This window comes from Erinaceus europaeus, chromosome 9 (assembly GCF_950295315.1).
Source record: "Erinaceus europaeus chromosome 9, mEriEur2.1, whole genome shotgun sequence".
Taxonomy (NCBI): domain Eukaryota; kingdom Metazoa; phylum Chordata; class Mammalia; order Eulipotyphla; family Erinaceidae; genus Erinaceus; species Erinaceus europaeus.
In genome coordinates, this window is record NC_080170.1 from 6,834,725 (window position 1) to 6,854,094 (window position 19,370).

The 19,370-nt window shown below is 46.2% G+C and overlaps 1 protein-coding gene across 8 annotated transcripts in view; it reads left to right on the plus strand.

The window, feature by feature from the left end:
* The window catches only part of RANBP17 (RAN binding protein 17), a 291,165-nt gene that overhangs the window by 23,599 nt on the left and 248,196 nt on the right, over positions 1–19,370 (plus strand). For 7 of the 8 annotated variants that reach the window (XM_060197144.1, XM_060197145.1, XM_060197149.1 and 4 more), the window contains 6 exons: positions 2,482–2,647; positions 4,384–4,457; positions 6,073–6,192; positions 9,122–9,268; positions 10,620–10,792; positions 14,122–14,315. In XM_060197144.1, the coding sequence (XP_060053127.1) occupies positions 2,482–2,647; positions 4,384–4,457; positions 6,073–6,192; positions 9,122–9,268; positions 10,620–10,792; positions 14,122–14,315 (874 nt within the window). The remainder of the gene's footprint in view (positions 1–2,481; positions 2,648–4,383; positions 4,458–6,072; positions 6,193–9,121; positions 9,269–10,619; positions 10,793–14,121; positions 14,316–19,370) is intronic. The other variant, XM_060197147.1, reaches the window with a different exon arrangement.

Consider the following 19,370-nt stretch of genomic DNA (forward strand, 5'->3'; position numbering starts at 1 on the left):
CAAAGTAAAATTCAAAGAGAACTCACTAACTTGTGTTTAGGGCAGGACTCTGACTGTCCTCAATAAATAAGCCTTGATTGACTTATGTTTTACTGGCCCTGCCTGCATTTTATGTCAGTGTTTCCTGCCTGTATTCTTTTTTAAAAAAATTTTTATTTATAGAAAAGAAACATTGACTAAACCATTAGGATAAGAGGGGTACAGCTTCACACAATTCCCACCACCAGACCTCTGTGTCCCATCCCCTACCCTGATAGCTTTCCTATTCTCTATCCCTCTGGGAGTATGGACCCAGGGTCATTGTGGGATGCAGAAGGTGGAAGGTCTGGCTTCTGTCATTGCTTCCCTGCTGAACATGGGCGTTGGCAGGTGGATCCATACTCCCAGCTCTCTTTCCCTAGTGGGGCAGGGCTCTGGGGAAGCGGAGCTCCAGGACACATTGGTGAGGTTGTCTGTCCAGGGAAGTCTGGTCGGCATCCTGCTAGCATCTGGAACCTGGTGGTTGAAAAGAGAGTTAACATACAGAGCCAAACAAATTGTTGACCAATCATGGACCTAAAGGCTGGAATAGTGCAGATGAAGAGTTGGGGGGAGGGTCTCCATTTTGTAGATAGCTAGTAGGCGTATTTTAGTTATATTCCAAAGGGCCTGTGGCTATGCTAGTATTTATTTTCTTTTCTTTTTTTTTCTTTTTTTTTTTTTTCACCTGAGCCTGAAATCTGATATGCAGGTGGATCAAGTTATTGTCTGGGGAGATGATGTCATGGCTGGGGAAAAGGACTAGAAAGCTGGGAATTAGGGAAGAGAGTAGCTCCCAAATATGGCAGAGGTGTATAAATATTGTTGACTGTAAACCCCATCGATTTGATGTGATCTGAGGCCCATATTCAGCTTAGGAGCCTGTGTGACCTCTGCATCCCTGTAGCTCTGAGCTCACATGCTGTGGCCATGAGTAGGAACATTCCATGATGCCCCAGTATCAGGACCCATCTCCCTCAGGTGTAGCATAGAGTATGTTGTCCAGCCTCCCTTCAGAGGATGGAACATTCTCTACTCTCTACCGTTGTTGATCCAAGTTGAGTGCAAGGTCCTATGGGGGCCCACAAAGGGGTGTATTGTGTTGTTCCTGACAGGAATGACTGATAACAATGGAGAGAGGGATTTATTCGAGGTCTGGGCCCATCATGTCTGTCACTCTCTCCCTCCCCTCCCCTGTGACATGCATGTCAAGCAGCACACTACCCAAGTGAGCTATTTTGCTGGTCCAGTTTCCACTTCCTTCTACTCAGTGGTGTGTGATATTATGACAACATAATGTAAAATCATAAAAGATGATTGATGTGAAATTATAAAGCACCAAAGAAAGTGTAGCAACCGTCAGGCTAGCTAGCATGAAGGGCCTCCATTATGCTGATTTTTTTTCTTCAACATAGAAAAATTAACACACACAGAAGGGGACGCCGATTACTCAGTGAATCTATGGAGCCCTGACGACAGTTAAACAAGCATCAGCTCATGACCAGTGTTGTCTCTCCCCTGACCTGGTTGTTTGTCTTCCTTTTTTGTGATATGTGTGAAGCGGAGTCTCAAGCCTTGTAAGCTTTTTCTTCACAAAGAGTACATCTCACGCTGTCTCTCTGAGAGATCTGACTCTGACCATCTTTGTGACCCAGCGTAGGCCGCTCACTATGCATTCTCTCCACTTCTTCTTGATGGATGTGTTTTCAGCCGGTTCTAAGCAACCCTTGATCTAATGGGTCCCACACGCCTGTACCTGCCTGCTGTGTGACTGAGTGTTTGTGCTGAAGGTATCTGCTCCCTTCGCAACGCCACTTCCCGTGTGCACAGAAGCGCGGACGTGTCTTACTCATATGATGGTCGGTTTACCACCGGTCTACAAAATCCCAGGACTTCAGCACCAGCGTAAAATCATAAGGCATAAAATAAAAGCGTAGTAACTGTCCAAGTGTGTTTTGTCAATGGCAGTTGTTACGTTTTTCCTTTTGACATCTCGGGGAGACGAACGGCTGACAGTCGCCAGTAAAATGCAGCAGCCGCACATGCGTCGCATGTCCCAGTTTTCCTCGTCGCACCCGAACCCCTCCCCGCCCCAGGTCCTCCTCAGCTGTCCTGTCCCAGGACCTGAACACTCCACCCCTTCACCCCAAAGTCCTTTACTCTGGTGCGATACACCAACTCCAGTCTCAGTTCCGCTTTGTGTCTCCCCTCCTGTTCTTATTTTCTCCACTTCTATCCATGAGTGAGATCATTTCATATTCATCCTTCTCTTTCTGGCTGATCTCACATCCCATGATTCCTTGCAGACTCCCTCCAAGATGAGGTGAGGGGCCACTGCATTCTCCTCTCGCACCCGGCAACAGAGCCTCGCAGACGTCAAAGGCCAGAAGGGTTTCAGTTCGTGAAGCAGCAGCTGGCTCACCATCTCATTTTAGGTGTCGCTCAACTTTGCTGTCCTTGCAGGTGCTGGCCAACCCTCTGCATCTCCAGGATGAGGACCAGCAGGCTCTGGTGATGCAGGTCTTGAAACTGGTCCTCAACTGCCTTAACTTCGACTTCATCGGCAGCCCTGCCGATGAGTCTACCGACGACCTTTGCACCGTGCAGATCCCCAGCGCCTGGAGAACAAGTAAGGGACAGTCCAGCCGGAGTCCCGCCGGCGTGGGCACCCGACAGAGAGTGCAGACGACCCAGCAGCCCCGGCACCGAGAGCCCCCTTCCCCATTCACGTCACAGTAACTTGACGTCAGAGCAAAAGAAGAGGCAGCTCTAGGGCTTCCGTGCAAGGCGGATTTAGGAGAGAAGAATTGGAATTCTGTGTTGAACCCTGTCAGTGGGAAACGGAGCGTGAGAAGATGGGAAGTGGCCACGGGCGGTCAGGGTATGAAGTTCCAGTGACTGACAAGAGCCGAGCAGGGGTGCTGCTCTGCCTTCTGCAGGTTTTGAGCTAGATCACTGAACATATTATTTGGAGATGAGGCTAAAACAGAGTTCAAAGGGTCGTGGTAACTGGACTGTGAGCCAGTGATCTGGCTTATCCCGGAACCCCGCGCCTGTAGCCACTCGGCACAGACCAAACACACATAACAAGAGCCTGTGCAGTCAGGGCAGTGGGTACGACCAGTGGGTTTCCATCCAGGCTTAATGCTGTCACTTCGCTTTCGAACCCAGGGCCTTTTGCATGTGAGATGGGTGCCCTACCCACCCCGACCTCTGCACTATCTTTTTTTTTTTTTTTTTGCCTCCAGGGTTATTGATGGGGCTCGGTGCCTACACTATGAATCCACTGTTCCTGGTGGCGATTTTTCCATTTTGTTGCCTTTGTTGTTTATCGTTGTTGTTGTTGATGTCGTTGTTGTTGGATAGGACAAAGAGAAATGGAGAGAGGAGAGAAAGACAGAGAAGGGGAGAGAAAGATAGATACCTGCAGACCTGCTTCACCGCCTGTGAAGTGACTCCCCCTGCAGGTGGGGAGCCGGGGGCTCGAACCGGGATGCTTACGCGGGTCCTTGTGATTCGCGCCATGTGCGCTTAACCCGGTGTGCCACCACCCAGCTCCCCTGTGCTGTCGTTTAATAAGCATTATTATTGGAAGCAAAGTGGGCAAAGGCTGCACATGCCACCTGTCTTTTTTTTCTTGGAACTGCATATGAGTCTATATCTTTAAAAAACTTTCATATATATATTAGCAGAAGAGAGAGTTGGTAGAGTAAGAGACAAAGTAAAGAGTATAGACGTTTCCTTCCAAAAGATCTGAGGAGGAGAAAGTAAAATACTCCTGGAAGCTAACATGAGGATATTGTTGCTTCTTGTTTTTAAAGGCATGTTTGGAGACTGCTGGAGAGTCTGAGCGTCTGCGTTACTTGATTTATATACTGCTTTGAAACCATGGAACTAGTAGGCGCTCCTAGGAAGCTCTGTAGTGGCCACATAGAAATAAGGAACTTCTTAGGTGACTAATTTCCGTGTCACCTTTCATTTAAAAAAAAAAAAAAGATTTATTTACTTACTTATTTATTATTAAATAGAGACAGAGAAATTGAGAGGGGAACAGGAAATAGAGGGAACAAGACAGCGAGAGACACCTGCAGCCCTGCTTCACCGCTCGTGAAGGTCCCCCCCCTGCAGGGGGGGACCAGGGGCTTGAACCTGGGCCCTTGTGCACTGTTATGTGTTATGTCATGTTGTGCGCCACGGCCTGCCCCCCCCCCCCCCCGCCCATGTCATCTATAAAGGAAGGAAGGCAATTAGGAATCCTGCCTCATTTGGAGAGCGGGCTTAGACGGCCTGACTCGTGTGATGATCTCACTGGGTCGAGGTCACCGAAACGAAAGTCACAGTGTTAGGAAATGCTTGTTTTTCCAGTTCTCCTGGAGCCAGAGACGTTGGACCTTTTCTTCAATCTGTACCACTCGCTGCCACCACTACTGTCTCAGTTAGTAAGTACCCACCCTCTGTCCTTTCACCACAGTGTGTCGACAGTCTCTGTCTGAGGGTGGCTCTTAATCGGCGGGGACATTCTGTCCACGTCCTTCCTCGACTGCATTAGCCTCCTGCAGGAAGTGTGTCCATCTGTGCGGTGCACGTTGCCCAAGCTGTTTGTCAGATTTTATTATTTTTTTCTTTCTTTCTTTCTTTCGCCTCCAGGGTTATCGCTGGGGCTTGGTGCCTGCGTGATGAATCCACTGCTCCTGGTGGCCATGCTTTCCTTTTTCAATTTTTTTAAAACTTTTTAATTTTTTTTCATTGGAGAAGAGGACAGAGAAAAATTGAGAAGGGGGGGGGAATAAGAGGGCGAAAGGTACTCTTTCTGTAGACCTGCTTGACGACTCGTGAAGCATCCCCCTACAGGTGGGGAGCGGGGGCTCGAACCCAGGTCCTTTTCACATCGTACTGTGTGCGCTTCGCCAGGTGCACCACCACCTACAATTTTATTCACATTCGGCAGTCACAAACATGAACCCAGAGCCAGTGACTGCCCGCTGAGCTCTGCCCAAACCTGGGCCTCTGAGTGCTTCTTCCTCCTCCTCATACAAGCTCCCCCTGTGGCCCCGCAGGGCCCCTCCTGCTTCTGGCCCCTCCCCGCCTTGGCCTTGCCTCAGCTTCCTGGCAGCCCAGCCCAGCACAGGATTCCTGCTGAGGAGTGAGTGCTGCTCCCTACTCCTGTCGCCCTGCAAGTTTCAAATCAAATCCCACCATCTGTTTAAACTAAAAGCTCTTGATGCTTTTTAAGACTGTCTCCTTTGTGAGATCTTAAACAGACACCAAGCAACACTTACAAAAGAAGAGAAAAAAAAAAAAAGAAGGGGAAGGGGTCAGTTTGGTATCAAGCGTATAGGAGTAAAGTTGAGAGGTGTGTGATACCACCGTTTTCTGAAGAAACACAGTACTTCAGATGGAAGTAGCATAGCACGTTCTATGGCCATCCCCCTCTGGACTCCAGAGCACACAGCAGGCATGTTTTTGTTTGCTGAAAGGGAAAAAGATTCCCACCCCTAGGGTAGGAGTTTATTTATTATTTATTTTTTTAGCTAGTTTCCCTGTCTCTAGGAGATGTCGCAGAATGTCAGCTTTTCTTTCTTTCTTTTTTTTTTTTTTTTGGTCCCTTTATTTCTTTTAATTTAGAGAGGGGGAATAAAAACAGAGAGACAGAGAGACACCTGCCGCTTCACCACTCGTGAAGCTTTCCCCCTGTCCGTGGGGACCAGGGACTTGAACCTAGGTCCTTGCGTACTGTAATGTGAGCGCTTAACCAGGTGTGCCACCACCTGGCTGGCCCCTGGCCTTTTGTTTTTCAGCCAGAACATCCCTGGCTTTGGATGTCGAAGAGCTACTGTTTCATAGGTAGCAGCTGTGTTTTGAGGTCTATGACCAGTGGGTGAGTGGTCCTGAAAGTGATCAGAGGACCTGACTGTTATTTGGGGATTTTATAATATGCGAGTATATACATGGTCACTGAAGTTATCTGTATGCTAAAAAAAAAATGTATGCAAAGTCTAGTGTTCCTTCTGTGTGGCCTCAGACCCTTCTAACAACCGTTGTTCCTGTTTGCAGGCACTGTCATGCTTAGTTCAGTTCGCTTCTACACGAAGGTCCTTATTCAGCAGTCCCGAGCGTGCCAAGTACCTGGGCAATTTAATTAAGGGAGTGAGAAGGATACTTGAAAACCCTCAGGTACTTATGAAGTCCTTTAATTAACTGATACTTAGCATGGAGCAATAGCCTGTGTCGCTACAAGGTGTCTGATGCCCTGTCACACTCCTCTTCCTGTGCCCTTCTGTCACCTCGCTCTCTCTGCTCGTCTGAAACCCCAGGCGACGGCTCAGTCCGCCCTGCAGATTGTCTCCACCCGACGACCCCGTGTGCGCTCCCACTCTCTGCCGTCCACACTGCACGACGGGGCACACACCGGAGCGCCACTCCAGGGACAAGTGGCTTTAATGAACGAAAGACGGCTTTGTTCGTAGCCCTTGAAAGTGTGCTCTCCGCGGTCAGTTGCGAAGTGTCAGAGACAGCCTTCCCTTTCAGACACTCACAGAGCCGCCCTCACTGACTTTGGGAACCTCCATGGAACCGGTTCCTTTTTAGCCTCGTTTCTGTTTGGAATAGCTGTTCTGAAAAAGGCAGATCTCGGCAGGTTAAATGATGATGAAAGCTTTTTGTCAGTGATAACTCACTGAGGGGATTTATCTGTCCATAAAGACAGTGTGGAGTGGGGGTGGGGTGGGGGGTATTTTGCAATGGTAGCGTCCCAGGCTAGCATGCCCGGGGCCCAGAAGTCCCAGGTTCAATACCCAGCAGCACTGTCTGCCCGAGATGAGCAGTGGTCGGTCTCTCCCCCCACCCCCTCACTTTCTCTTTCTCAAAAGTAAATAAGTTAATTTTTAAAAAGAGAAAAGTAGGGGGGCTGGTGGTGGTGCACCTGGTTGAGCGCACATGTTACAATGCGCAAGGACCCAGGTTCGAGACCCCCCACCCCCCCCATCTCCACCTGCAGAAGGAAAGCTTTACAAGTGGTGAAGCAGGTCTGCGGGTGTCTCTCTGTCTCTTTCCCTCTCTCCTCCTTCCCTCTCGATTTCTGGCTGTCTCTATCCAATAAATAAATAAAGATAATTAAAAAAATAAGAAGAGAAAGGTAGGAAGGAGGGAAACGTCTACTCTGTAAAAGCAGGGGTTTTTTTGCAAGTTATTCTTGGGACTATTTTGTTTCTATGTGTTAACTTTTCAGGATCAGCGGAACTGAAAGTGACACGTTTTGCAGAGAAGTGGCATTTTACCCAGATACTTGACATTTTTAGTTAATTACTCTAACCAGCCAGCATGGAAAAGACAGTATGCTAATATCATATGAGTCTATTCTTCAGAGGCTTGTTTGTTTATGAGAGAGAGAGAGCTAGAATGTCACTCTGGCATATTCGATGCTGAGGGTCAAACTCTGGGCCTCATCCTGAAAGTCCTGGGTTCCAACCACTGAGTCACCTCTCCTGCTGTTCTCAATTATCTTGACTTATCAGCATCCTTCTGCTAATGTTTCACAGCCATAAACATTAATGGGGGGGGTCGGTGGTCACCACCATTGACACACCTGATTGAGTGTACATGTCCCCATGTGCATGGACCCAGGTTTGAATCCTGGACCCTGGTCCCCACCTGCAGGGGATGAAGCAGGACTGTAGCTGTGTGTCTGTCTCTTCCCCTCTCTCTCCACTCAGTTTCTCTCCGTCTCTAAAGAAACCATAAATTATTCTTTTTTAAAAAGCTAGCTAGTATGCGGCAGCATTTTAGAATTACAGACATGTATCAAAAGGTCTAAGACTATAAAGTATCTTTTATGTATATATATATATATATATATATATATAATTTATCCTCAGTGACTCGACACCAGTATATATTTGGCTCTTCTTATTTATTTATTGCATAGAGGCAGAAATCAAGAGGCAAAGGGGAGATGGAGAGGGAGAGAGAAGGAGAGACACCTGCAGCCCTGCATTATCCCTCCTGATAGGAAGGAGGACACCGGGGACACTGGGGGCTTGAACCCGCATCCCTGAGCATGCTAACGTGTGTGCTCACCTGGATGCCCACTGCCCAGCCCCCTCTATTCAGCATTCCTTAGAAACTCTTTCAGTCTGGAGCAGATACTCCGCCGGGGCTGCCACTCGGTGGGAAGCTCTGCCCACATGAGACCCTGGGTTCCACCCTCCTCAGCAGCACACACCAGCGGTCAGTCAGTCAGAGCAGGACACTAACTGATGCCCTAGGGGGCGCTGCTTCCCGCCAGCTCCTGTGCGGGGTGTACCTGGAGGCTGGCACGCAGCCTAGTCTGCCTCACAGGTCACCTCCGACCTGCCCTCCGTCGGGGCTGTCTGCTTGCTGGCTTCTCCACTTGGTGCCGAGCTATGGCTGTAGGGCACAGAGCCTCCAGAAATGGAATAAACACTTACTGACAGACATCTTTGAAGTTTCTGTCGCCTGCGCGCCTGCGCCTTTGCCATTTAAGTCGAGTTGGGGTTGCTCTGTTCCAGGGTTTCAAGAGCCTGTCCTTACCTTTCCTTTTAACTCCTTTCCAAGTTCTCCATTGACATCGGTGAAGACGCAGATGCACGCTCACACACGCTGGTGTAGAGTTTTTGCACAGTGTGATGGGTTCTTAAATATCTTTTTTTTTTAAATTTATTTCTTTATTGGGGAATTAATGCTTTACATTCAACAGTAAATACAATAGTTTGTACATGCATAACATTCCCCAGTTTCCCATTTAACAATACAACCCCCACTATGTCATTTATCATCCTTCATGGACCTGTATTCTCCCCACCCACCCACACCAGAGTCTTTTACTTGGGTGCAATACGCCAAATATCTTTACTGACTGGCGTGAAGCCTCCTCGGAATCCTTTACTTGGGCTCCTCATATCAGTCGCTGGTGACAACATTAGGTGTCTACCCCATTGACAGGAAAGTACGGTGAGCACTCAGGAAAGCCGAGACACTGATGAGAACACGGTTTGAATTTACTGGTTATGTAATTGGTCGCTATTTCTTTGCTTCCCCCGCGATTAATAAAGCCATCTCTTCTCTTTTCTACCTCATGGCTTAGGGCTTGTCTGATCCAGGTAATTACCACGAGTTCTGCCGGTTTCTGGCTCGTTTAAAGACGAATTATCAGCTGGGAGAATTAGTTATGGTGAAGGACTATCCTGAAGTCATAAGATTGATTGCAAACTTTACCATCACTAGCCTACAGGTAAATGAGAAGTGTCATCAGCGCTAAACTGTAGATGGTCTCTAAGTCACTCTCTGGCTCTGATTTGGTAGGAATTTTTAAAAGCTGTAATATCTCCTTATTGAGGACATGCTGACTTACAGGATTTCTACTCTCCCAAGAGGACATCTCCTCTGTGAGGGTCCCCGTGCATTTCCCCGTCAACCAACCATCACTCTGTCCCCACCATAGTGGCCTCCAACCTCCGCCTTGGTAATCCTTTAAAATAGCAATTGATGTACTTTGCTTAAAATGTTGTGTCAAGGGGGCTGGGCAGTAGTGCAGTGGGTTTAAGCGCACAGAGTGCGAAGCACAAGGACCCGTGCAAGGAGCCTGGTTCGAGCCCCCGGCTCCCCACCTGCAAGGGAGTCACTTCACAAGCGGTGAAGCAGGTCTGCGACTGTCTTATCTTTTTCTTCCCCTCTCTATCTTTCCCTCCTCTCTCGATTTCTCACTGTCCTGGCCAACAACAACAATGGTAAAAAGATGGTCTCCGGGAGCAGTGGATTTGTAGTGCAGGTGCCCGACCCCAGCAATAACCCTGGAGGCAAAAAAAAAAAAAAAAAAAGTTGTGGAGAGACTTGGGATTTTAAAAAGTTCAGTGGACTGTTGAATGAGTACCCTGTACTTATCGCTGTTTAGTACCTATCGTTCGATAATTGCTGTTGAATTATTAAAATAAATTACTATTTTATAATAAAAAACTAGAGTGCACCAAAAAGTCTTAACAATTGTAGAATCAATCAAGAAGCTCTGGTAATGTCTAGGTGGGAAAAAAAAAAAAAAAGAAAACAAAAGTTTCACAGATTATCATGATTGTTATTATTATAAATGTTTTGATTGGGATTAATGGTTTACAGTCACTATAGTTGTTGATACATGTGTAAAATTTCTCCGTTTTCGGCCAAACCCTCTCACCCCAGCCTAGGTCTCCCTCCACCATCCGGCACCAGGACCTGAACCTCCTTCTTGCCCCCACCTCCACCTAGAGTCCTTTACTTTGGTGCAATAATGTTATTTTTTTTTAACTCATCTGGTGGAGGGTCTGTACAATCCTGTTTCCCCTGGTAGTCAGTGCTGAGACGGTATTCGTGGCCAGGTAGCCAGATGGAAGCACCCCCACATTTTAGCAGTGGTCATCCAGGGTGCTGGAACAGAGCAGGGCTGTGGGTTCATCTCTTGATACTGTCATGGCCTTTGCCACAAAAGCAAGGTGCTCTGTTGAGGGTCCATCCTCCGGCCTGGATGGAAGCTAACCTGGGGCCGCGTGTGCGGGGAGTCCGCACCTGCGACGTGGCGACCTTTGAGACTCCGTCTGCTTCACCCCCCTCAGCACTGGGAGTTTGCTCCCAACAGCGTCCATTACTTGCTGACCCTGTGGCAGAGGATGGTGGCGTCCGTCCCTTTCGTGAAGTCAACCGAGCCCCACCTGCTGGACACCTACGCCCCTGAGATCACCAAGGCCTTCATCACCTCTCGCTTGGAATCTGTAGCCGTAGTTGTGAGGTATCAGAAAATCAAAATGTCTCTGCTGCCTTCCCACCTTTTGTATTTTGGGATTAAAAATATGCACATATATATATATTTATATAATAACATGCTGTCAGCGTCACCCCTTGCGTGTCCCTGCGTGACAAATGTGTACATAGTTGTATAGTCGTCGTCATTGTCATCATGGAAATGTGCCCTTGTCATGCACTGTGCTCTCAGAGTCCCGACCTCAGCCTCCGACAGTTCCAGTCTGTCTGGTTATCCGGTAGTAGATCTTGCCTTCTCTAGAATGTCCTACAAATTAAACTACATGTATGTAGTCTTTTTATCAGACTCCATCCCCGGGAGGCAGAATGCGTCTGAGGTGGCCCCAGGCCAGCTGAGTGTCGCTTGCCGTCCTGTTAACCAAGCAGAGAATCCAGCTCCTGGCTGACACCACAATTTGCTTTGTCTGTTCACCTGCTGGTGGTCACTGTCCACCACCCACCCACCCACCCACTCCCTTTTGCCAGTTATGAATAAAATAATTGTAAATGTTCCTGTCCACATTTATGAATGAAGTACTTTTTTGAAATTGATCCTGGGTGCCTTTTTTCAGTATCGAGGTGTGAGTTTCCTGGGTTACATGGTATAAATGCATGGTTTAATGACTCAATTTTAATTTTTTATTATCCTTATGTATTTATTGGATAGAGAGAGCCAAAAATGAAGAGGAAGGGGAGATAGAGAGGGAGAGAGGCAGAGACACACCTGCAACCCTGCTTCACTTCTTGCGAAGCTTTTACCCTACAGGTGCAGACTGGGGGCTTGAACCCAGGTCCTTGCGCATTGTAACGTGCGCCGGATTATCTTCTAGAGTAGCGGTGCCATTTTACATTCCCACTTGGCCTGTGCAGAAGAACCGATTGTCTTCCTGCTCCTTGCCAGCACTGATAGTGTCAAATATGTTGTTGTTGTTGTCCGCTTTTGTGTTTAACCGGAGCACTTGCTGAGCTTGGCTTATGATGGTTTGGGGGATCAGCCTGGCCTTTGGAGCCTCAGGCATGAAAGTATTTTGCGCACAGCCACTGTGCTGTCTCTCCCCCAGCCAGATGTTAACCTTTCTCACAGCTGTGTGGTGGTTCCTCATGACAGGTTTCTTTAGTGTCCTCTGAGTGACTGACTGTGCTGTGTGAATTTTCCTGTGTTCCTTTATCTCGGGGGTGAGTTCCTTGGCAAAAGGCCCTTCAGATCCCTTGCCTGGCTTTTTAAGCTGGGTGTTTGTTTTCTGACATTGACATTGAAAAGTGAGAGAGGATCGTATATTCTGATCACGTGCGTCTGGTCGATACTGCTTCCCAATCCAAATTTTCTCTCTCTCTCTTTTTTTAAAAGTGAATAGAGCCTTTTGAAGAGTTGCAGTTTTAAAGTTTGTCTTTTATTTATTTATTTATTTGTGTGTGTGTGTGATTAGTTATGCCTCAAGCTTTTTTTTTATTTTACTATGAAAAGAAAAAAACAAAAACATATGGATCACCAAACAGTCCCACATCATTTGTAGGAAAGACTTTTCTCTCTCTCCATAAAAGCCTTTTACACTGCTTTTAAAAATGAATTGACCAAACACATGAAGTCTTCAATCTGAACTTCATTCTCTCTTTTCTTTCTATTTTGCTCTTGATGGGACAGAGAGAAATTGAAGGGGGGGGGGAGGTAGAGAGGAAAGAGAAAGACAGACACCTGCAGACCTACAGGTGGGGTGTGGGGGCTCAAACCTGCAGCCTTGCACTTTGTACTGTGTGCTGCTCAACCAGCTGTGCCACCACTCTACACCCTGAACTTCATTTTCTATCTTTGTGTCTTTCTTTGGCCAAACACTCTGTCTTGATTATTATATCTCAATAATAATAAGCTTTCGCATTATGGTTTTTCTTATCTCTGAGACTTTCATGTTCTGGGATGACCTTTTTTTTTTTTTTTTTTTTTTTTGAGACAGAGACAGACAGAGAGGTAGAGAGAGTGAGGGGAAGAAACCACAGGTTCTGGTTCCTTCAGTCTGGTATGGACCAGCCTCAGACCTGACCTGTGCTCCAGTGCGGAGGGACACGCTATATGCAAGTAGGCTATCCCGACGGCACTTAGTCATTTTGAAATCAAGTCGTGTCTTTCCCCCCTTGCTTTTCCTCTCCTTATTCACACTGGTTCTGGATCTTTAACTTCCTTTGCTTTTTCCATGTACATTTCAGAATCAGCTTGTCATTTAAAAAAAAAACAAACCCTGAATTTTTAGATAAATTCACGGTAAGAATCGATCTGTCCTCCATGCAATTGAGCCTTTCAGCTCTTCCATTCCACCAGTGCTGGGTGAGCACTTCCCTCTAGAGCTTCCATGAGCTTTATTAGATTCACTCTGTGTTGCGCGTTCTCTGGTTGCCTTTGTAAAGGATGAACTTTTTTTTTTTGCCTCCAGGGTTATTGCTGGGGCTCAGTGCCTGCACCTTGAATCCACAGCTCCTGGAGGCCACCCCCCCCCCATTTTGTTGCCCTTGTTGTTGTAGCCTTGTTGTGGTTATTATTGTTACTGTTGATGTTGTTCATTGTTGGATAGGACAGAGAGAAATGGAGAGAGGAGGGGAAGACAGAGAGAGGGAGAGAAAGACAGACACCTGCAGACCTGCTTCACTGCCTGTGAAGCGACTCCCCTGCAGGTGGGGAGCCGGGGGCTCAAACCAGGATCCTTACTTGGGTCCTTGTGCTTTGCGCCACCTGAACTTAACCCACTGCGCTACTGCCCGAGCCCCTAGAGATGAACTTTTAAATTTCAGTTGATTATTACTATTACATGGGAATACAGTTGCATTTTTGTGTGTTTTGACCTTACGTGCTGGGGGCCTTGGTGAACTCACCTCTTTGAGCGAGTGTGTGTGTGTGTGTGTGTGTGTGTGTGTGTGTGTGTGTGTGTGTGTGTTATTTAGAAACACAGAGGGCAATCTGGTTGCAGCACCTGTCACCTCACTTATCACCAGGGTTGATTCGGCTGATGTGGCTGGCTAGGTGGATGTCCCCTTTCTCCCTCACCGCTCCCTCCCGAAGCTGCGCGCTCGGTTGAAGAGGACGGCCTTCCACAAATAGCGACGGGACTGGTCTCCAACCAGTCTTCAGTTAAGGGTAGAACCTCCCAAGGATCCCTCAAGGAACATGGTTGTGTCTGTAGAGATGGGCGTTCTCTTGCTCACCTTACAGTCCACCTTTGACTCCCATACCCATCAGGCATTTGTACTTGGGGTGAATAGAGTGTATCTGCGGTGCCGGGAAGGGCCTCCTGTTCTAATGTTGTCTGCAAACTTGCTCGTCTGTACTTGCAGAGATGATTTAGATGACCCACTGGATGATACCGCTACTGTGTTTCAGCAGCTGGAGCAGCTGTGCACTGTCAGCAGGTGTGAATACGAAAAGACATGCTCCCTCCTGGTCCAGCTGTTTGACCAGAATGCACAGAACTACCAAAAGCTTCTGCACTCCGCCCCGGCGATCACCGTGGACAAGGCAATTCAGGAAGGTCAGTCCACCTCATCTGCACGCTCCTGGCAGCTCGGGTGAATTTTAAGTAGTCCCATTAATCACTTGACTTAATAATTTTACTGCAAATTATCTTTATAGACTCCCCCCTCCCCATTCCTGGTCACCTAATAAGCCATTAATTTTATTAACCTCCTGGGTGTTTTTGACGGCTTGCTGGATGGTTAATTTTCTGTCTCCTTTTGTAAGATTCTTTGGAAATATTTATCTCTGTAATCAGTATCAACAAGAGCTGGCAGGGATCTCAGAGCAGAGAGCTCGTGCACAGACCTGTCTTCTTACGAATCAGATTCCCTTCCTTGCTGTGGCTAGCTAGACCAGAGCCTCACGGTGGCCAGTGAAATCTGTCAGTCCATCATGGACTTGGATTTTGCCATTCATGTTCACCACGGCTTGATCTTATTATTGTACTTTAATTCCTCGATTTCCTCATTCTTTTTTTTCAACCCTTTATTGAAGGAAGGTTTATTTATTTCTGAATATCTAAGTCCCTCTAGGGCCATTGCAGGGAGTATAAATAAATACAGTTTTCAGACACTTTGTTAGCAAGAGAAAGTATGAGGCTGAAACCGGCTTTATACATTTTTAAAAATTTTTTATATTTATCTATTCCCTTTTGTTGTCCTTGTTGTTTTATTGTTGTAGTTATTATTGATGTCATCGTTGCTAGATAGGACAGAGAGAAATGGGGAGAGGAAGGGAAGACAGAGGGGGAGAGAAGGAGAGAGACACCTGCAGACCTGCTTCACCGCCTGTGAAGCGACTCCCTGCAGGTGGGGAGCCGGGGGCTCGAACCGGGATCCTTAAGGAGGGTCCTAGTGCTTTGCGCCACCTGCGCTTAACCCGCTGCACTACAGCCCAACTCACAGCTTTATACGTTTTTTAATAGGAGACACTTCATTATAGTTCCAGAATATTTAGGGTTTTATTTTTTCTTTTCTTTTTGTTTTCTTTATTTGATTGTATTGGAAAGTGACTGGCTTAAAAGATGGTGATCAGACTTGCTTTCAAGGATTTCCTATGTCAGTTCTTTAAAAGATTAATTATATTTTCTTAAAGATTGACTGATCACTGAGAGAGAAAGAGAGGGAAGGAGACAAAGAATAAGGGAGGGAAAGAAGAGAGAAAATATGAGCTAACCCCTCTAGCAGTACAGCTCAGGGGAATCCGTATCCAGACCCCATTTACGCAAGTGTCACCACTGACTCCCCCCCCCCCCTCTGGCCACCAAAGGATCATCATTTACATTAACATACGATCTTCAAGTGTCTTTTACTTGCTAACTCTCTGGGTGGGGGTTACACTACTCTGTGGAGAGGGGCTGGTTGGTATAGTGATCTACCTTCTCCGAATGTTTTGTGCCTAGGTCTAACTACTCACTAGTCAGATGGGGGAGAACCAGTGTTATATATATATATATATATATATATATTTATGACAGCATTTTGTCTTTTGATCCCTTCTCTGTTGCTGTGAGTGGCAGGATTCCTTCTTTCTGTGTCTGAGTGGTAATTCAGTGTCTATACTCATCACATCTTTAATCCTTACTGGCTGATGGACACGTAGGCTGATTCCTTTCTCTGCTCTTGTAAAGAATGCTGAAGTAGATGGAGAGAGAGAGAGTATGTTTTATATTTTGAATTTGTGTTGCTTCAATAGATTTTACTTGGTTTTTTAAAAAATACTTTTTTACTGGACAGAGACAGGAAAAAAAATCGAGAGGGAAGGAGGAGAGAGATAGGGAGAGAGATAAAAAGCCACCTACAACCCTGCTTCCACCAGTCATGAAGCTTTCCTCCTGCAGCTGGGGACTGGGGACTTGAACATGGGTCCTTGCCCATTGTGACACGTACATCATGACCTGGCCTCTGAATTAGTGTTTTGTCATCTGGGGGGATGACTGGATCATACAGAATCTTGACTGCAGTTGCCTCAATCCATAGATCACTTCGGACCACACCAGTGAGCACTGCCGAATGCTCCCTTCACAGACATGGCATGTTGTTCTGTGTATGTGGGGAGCAATTCACTTCTTTTGCAGTATTTTTTGTTTCTCTGTACGCAGATATTAAACATCTCTTAATGAATTCATTCCTATACATTTTAATGCGGCTCTACACTTAATGACTATTTTCGACTGTTTAAGATCAGAATTGATTTGTGTGTGTGTCTTTGTGTGTGTGTCCTGAGATTCAGCTAAGTTTACTTATTAGATTTTTTTTTTATCGATTCTTTAGGATTGGTTTATATCTCTAGGTCATGTGCTAACACCCAGTCTTGATGTCTTTTACTTCTTTCTCTTGCGTTATCCTACGGGTGGGAGCTGTGGTGTGTAGAAGTCAAATAGGCAGGCCTTCTCCCCGTTGTTTCTGTCTGCACCGAACACGACATTATCTGTAGACTGTTTAAAGACGAAATCTTGGCTCTTAAGTTGGATTGCGTGCTGGTGTTCACTGAGCAGACTTCATACACCAATATCATTGCATGCGTGTTGAGTATTACACTGCAGTGTGGACATATTCAGTTACAACATCAAAGACCTGTCTTCCTACAAAAGGATACTGAGTATACTTCCCACGCAAGCATCCCTGTTCTAAGACAAAGGGTCGGGCTCACTAAAATGTAGTCATTTATTGATGTTAAAAATCTGGCCATTAAGTAAAAGCAGCCACACCTCATGCTTGATGAATTTAAATCTGAGGAGGGTTTCTCGTTGTGTTGACTGTGTAGCATTAGTGAAGTCACATCTCGGAGTCTCCAGCACACCTCACTGGGAAGATTTTAACAAATATTTGCCACCTTTCTTCTCATCAAAAGGTCGACAGGAAAGGATGCCAGCCTTTAAATATACCTGTGACCTGTTCAAAAATGATCGTTTTATTATGAAAAAAAAAAACAAACAGAAAGAAAAGAACCTCTTCAGTGACTCTAGTTTGTATCCCTACATGTGCTCAGTCTCTCTCCCCCTCCCTTTTTTTTTTTGTGCAGGCTAAACACTTCAGTTAGTGTTGAACAAAGAAAATTATATGCTCTCGTTATGTGTGCTTTAATTTAGATGCTTAATGGCTTTTAATGTTACAAAATAAGTTTATTATTATATTATGATCTCATTTGTATTATATTGTCTTGCTCTCCCATATCTGTGGTGATATGGTCATGGTTTACAAAAACAATAATCCCTAAGAAATAGGTCATTAACAGTAGTTAACGATTACTTGTGATATACAGTAATGACTGATTTCTTTGGGATTATTGCAGTTATAAACCATAATTACAGATTATTGCAGCAATAATTATTTTGTTAAAGGAAAAAAAAACGTTCAGTGCTTGAACAGCTGCTGAAACAAGTGTTTATTATTTCAGAATAAATAGAAAGGCATGGAAAATCATAGAGGAAATGTAGTCTTCTCAATAGGATGAGACTTTAAATGTATTTGGAGATTGCTCTGTTATTTGAGTAGCTAAAGGCACTGGACCGTTGTGGCTTGAGGTGATCCATCACATCGTGTGGGAAGAATTCTGGAGTCAAAGTGGCGTCTTCGTCTTTGTTATTTTGAACACTGTTAGCCCTGAACCATTGAGGTTCAGTTAGAGAAAGTTGTAATATGTATAGCAAGTACTGCTTTCTCCCATTAAACGTGAATATAGATATAGATGGAGATGTAGATATAGATATTTATTTGCCTCTGGGGTTATCATTGGGCCTCAGTGCTTGCACCACGAATCCCCTGCTCCTGGTGGCCATTTAAAAAAAAAAATTTTTTTTTTTTATTGTTTGGCTAGGACAGAGAGAAATTGAGAGAGGAGCGGAAGATAGAGAGGGAGAGAGAAAGATATAGACACCTGCAGCCCTGCTTCACCACTTGTGAAGTGACCTCCCTTCAAGTGGGGAGCCGGGGGCTCGAACCGGGACCCTTGCATGGGCCACTGTGTTTTGTACTATGTGTGATGGACACAGTGCACCGCTGCCTGACCCCCTTGAAAATCATGTCTGATAGCTTCCTGGCGAAGCGATCATATAGTCCATTGGCCCTTGGCTAATGCTGATTCAGTCATTGAGCCTGCTTGTCCCTGTGGAGTGAAAAATGCCTCTTCCGCTTCCCGTGTTCTAGAAATCGTTTTTAAACACAAGGCAAGAATAGAGACACACTCCGGCTCCCTCTTCCTAAATACATGTCCCTTCATAACTTAACCATGATCTTAGAAACAGGTGCTGACCACAGTGGGTCCATGCTATCTTTTTATCACTTTCTTCGATATAAGGACTTAATTTCAAGGTCTCAGAATAAAATGAACGAACTTTTGTGACAGTCCGTCCCTTTAGTTCGTTGGTGGGTGACGCTCGTCATTCTGTGCTGGAAACCTCTCATTGCCACCCTTCGCTGGCTCCTCTGCCAGGTGCAAGCCCTTACGGTGGGACCTCTGCCTTCTCTCCTGGCCCCATAATATCGGGAGACTTTGTGACCTTAGGGCAGGTGATGGCACCTGCCAGGTACGCAGCACAAGCGCTCTCTCTCTCTCTCTCTCCTTCTCCCTCTCCCTCTCCTTCTCCCCCCACTCAGATACAGAGAGGCAGAGACCGTGAAAGAGACCACAGCACCAAAGCTTCCTACAGTGCATAGGGGCTGGGCTTGAACTTGGGTCGTACACGTAACAAAGCAGAGCACTATCCAAATGAGCTATTTTGCTGGCCCTCAGAAGGTATTCTTCTTTTTAAAAAATATCTTATTGGGGGAGTCGGTCTGTAGAGCAGAGGGTTAAGCGCAGGTGGCGCAAAGCACAAGGACCGGCGTAAGGATCCCGGTTCGAGCCCCCGGCTCCCCACCTGCAGGGGAGTCGCGTCACAGGCGGTGAAGCAGGTCTGCAGGTGTCTGTATCTTTTTCTCGCCCTCTCTGTCTTCCCCTCCTCTCTCCATTTCTCTCTGTCCTATCCATCATCAACAACAACAATAATAACTACAACAATAAAACAGCAAGGGAAGCAAAGGGAATAAATAAATGAAATAAATATTTTTAAAAAAAATCTTATTATTTT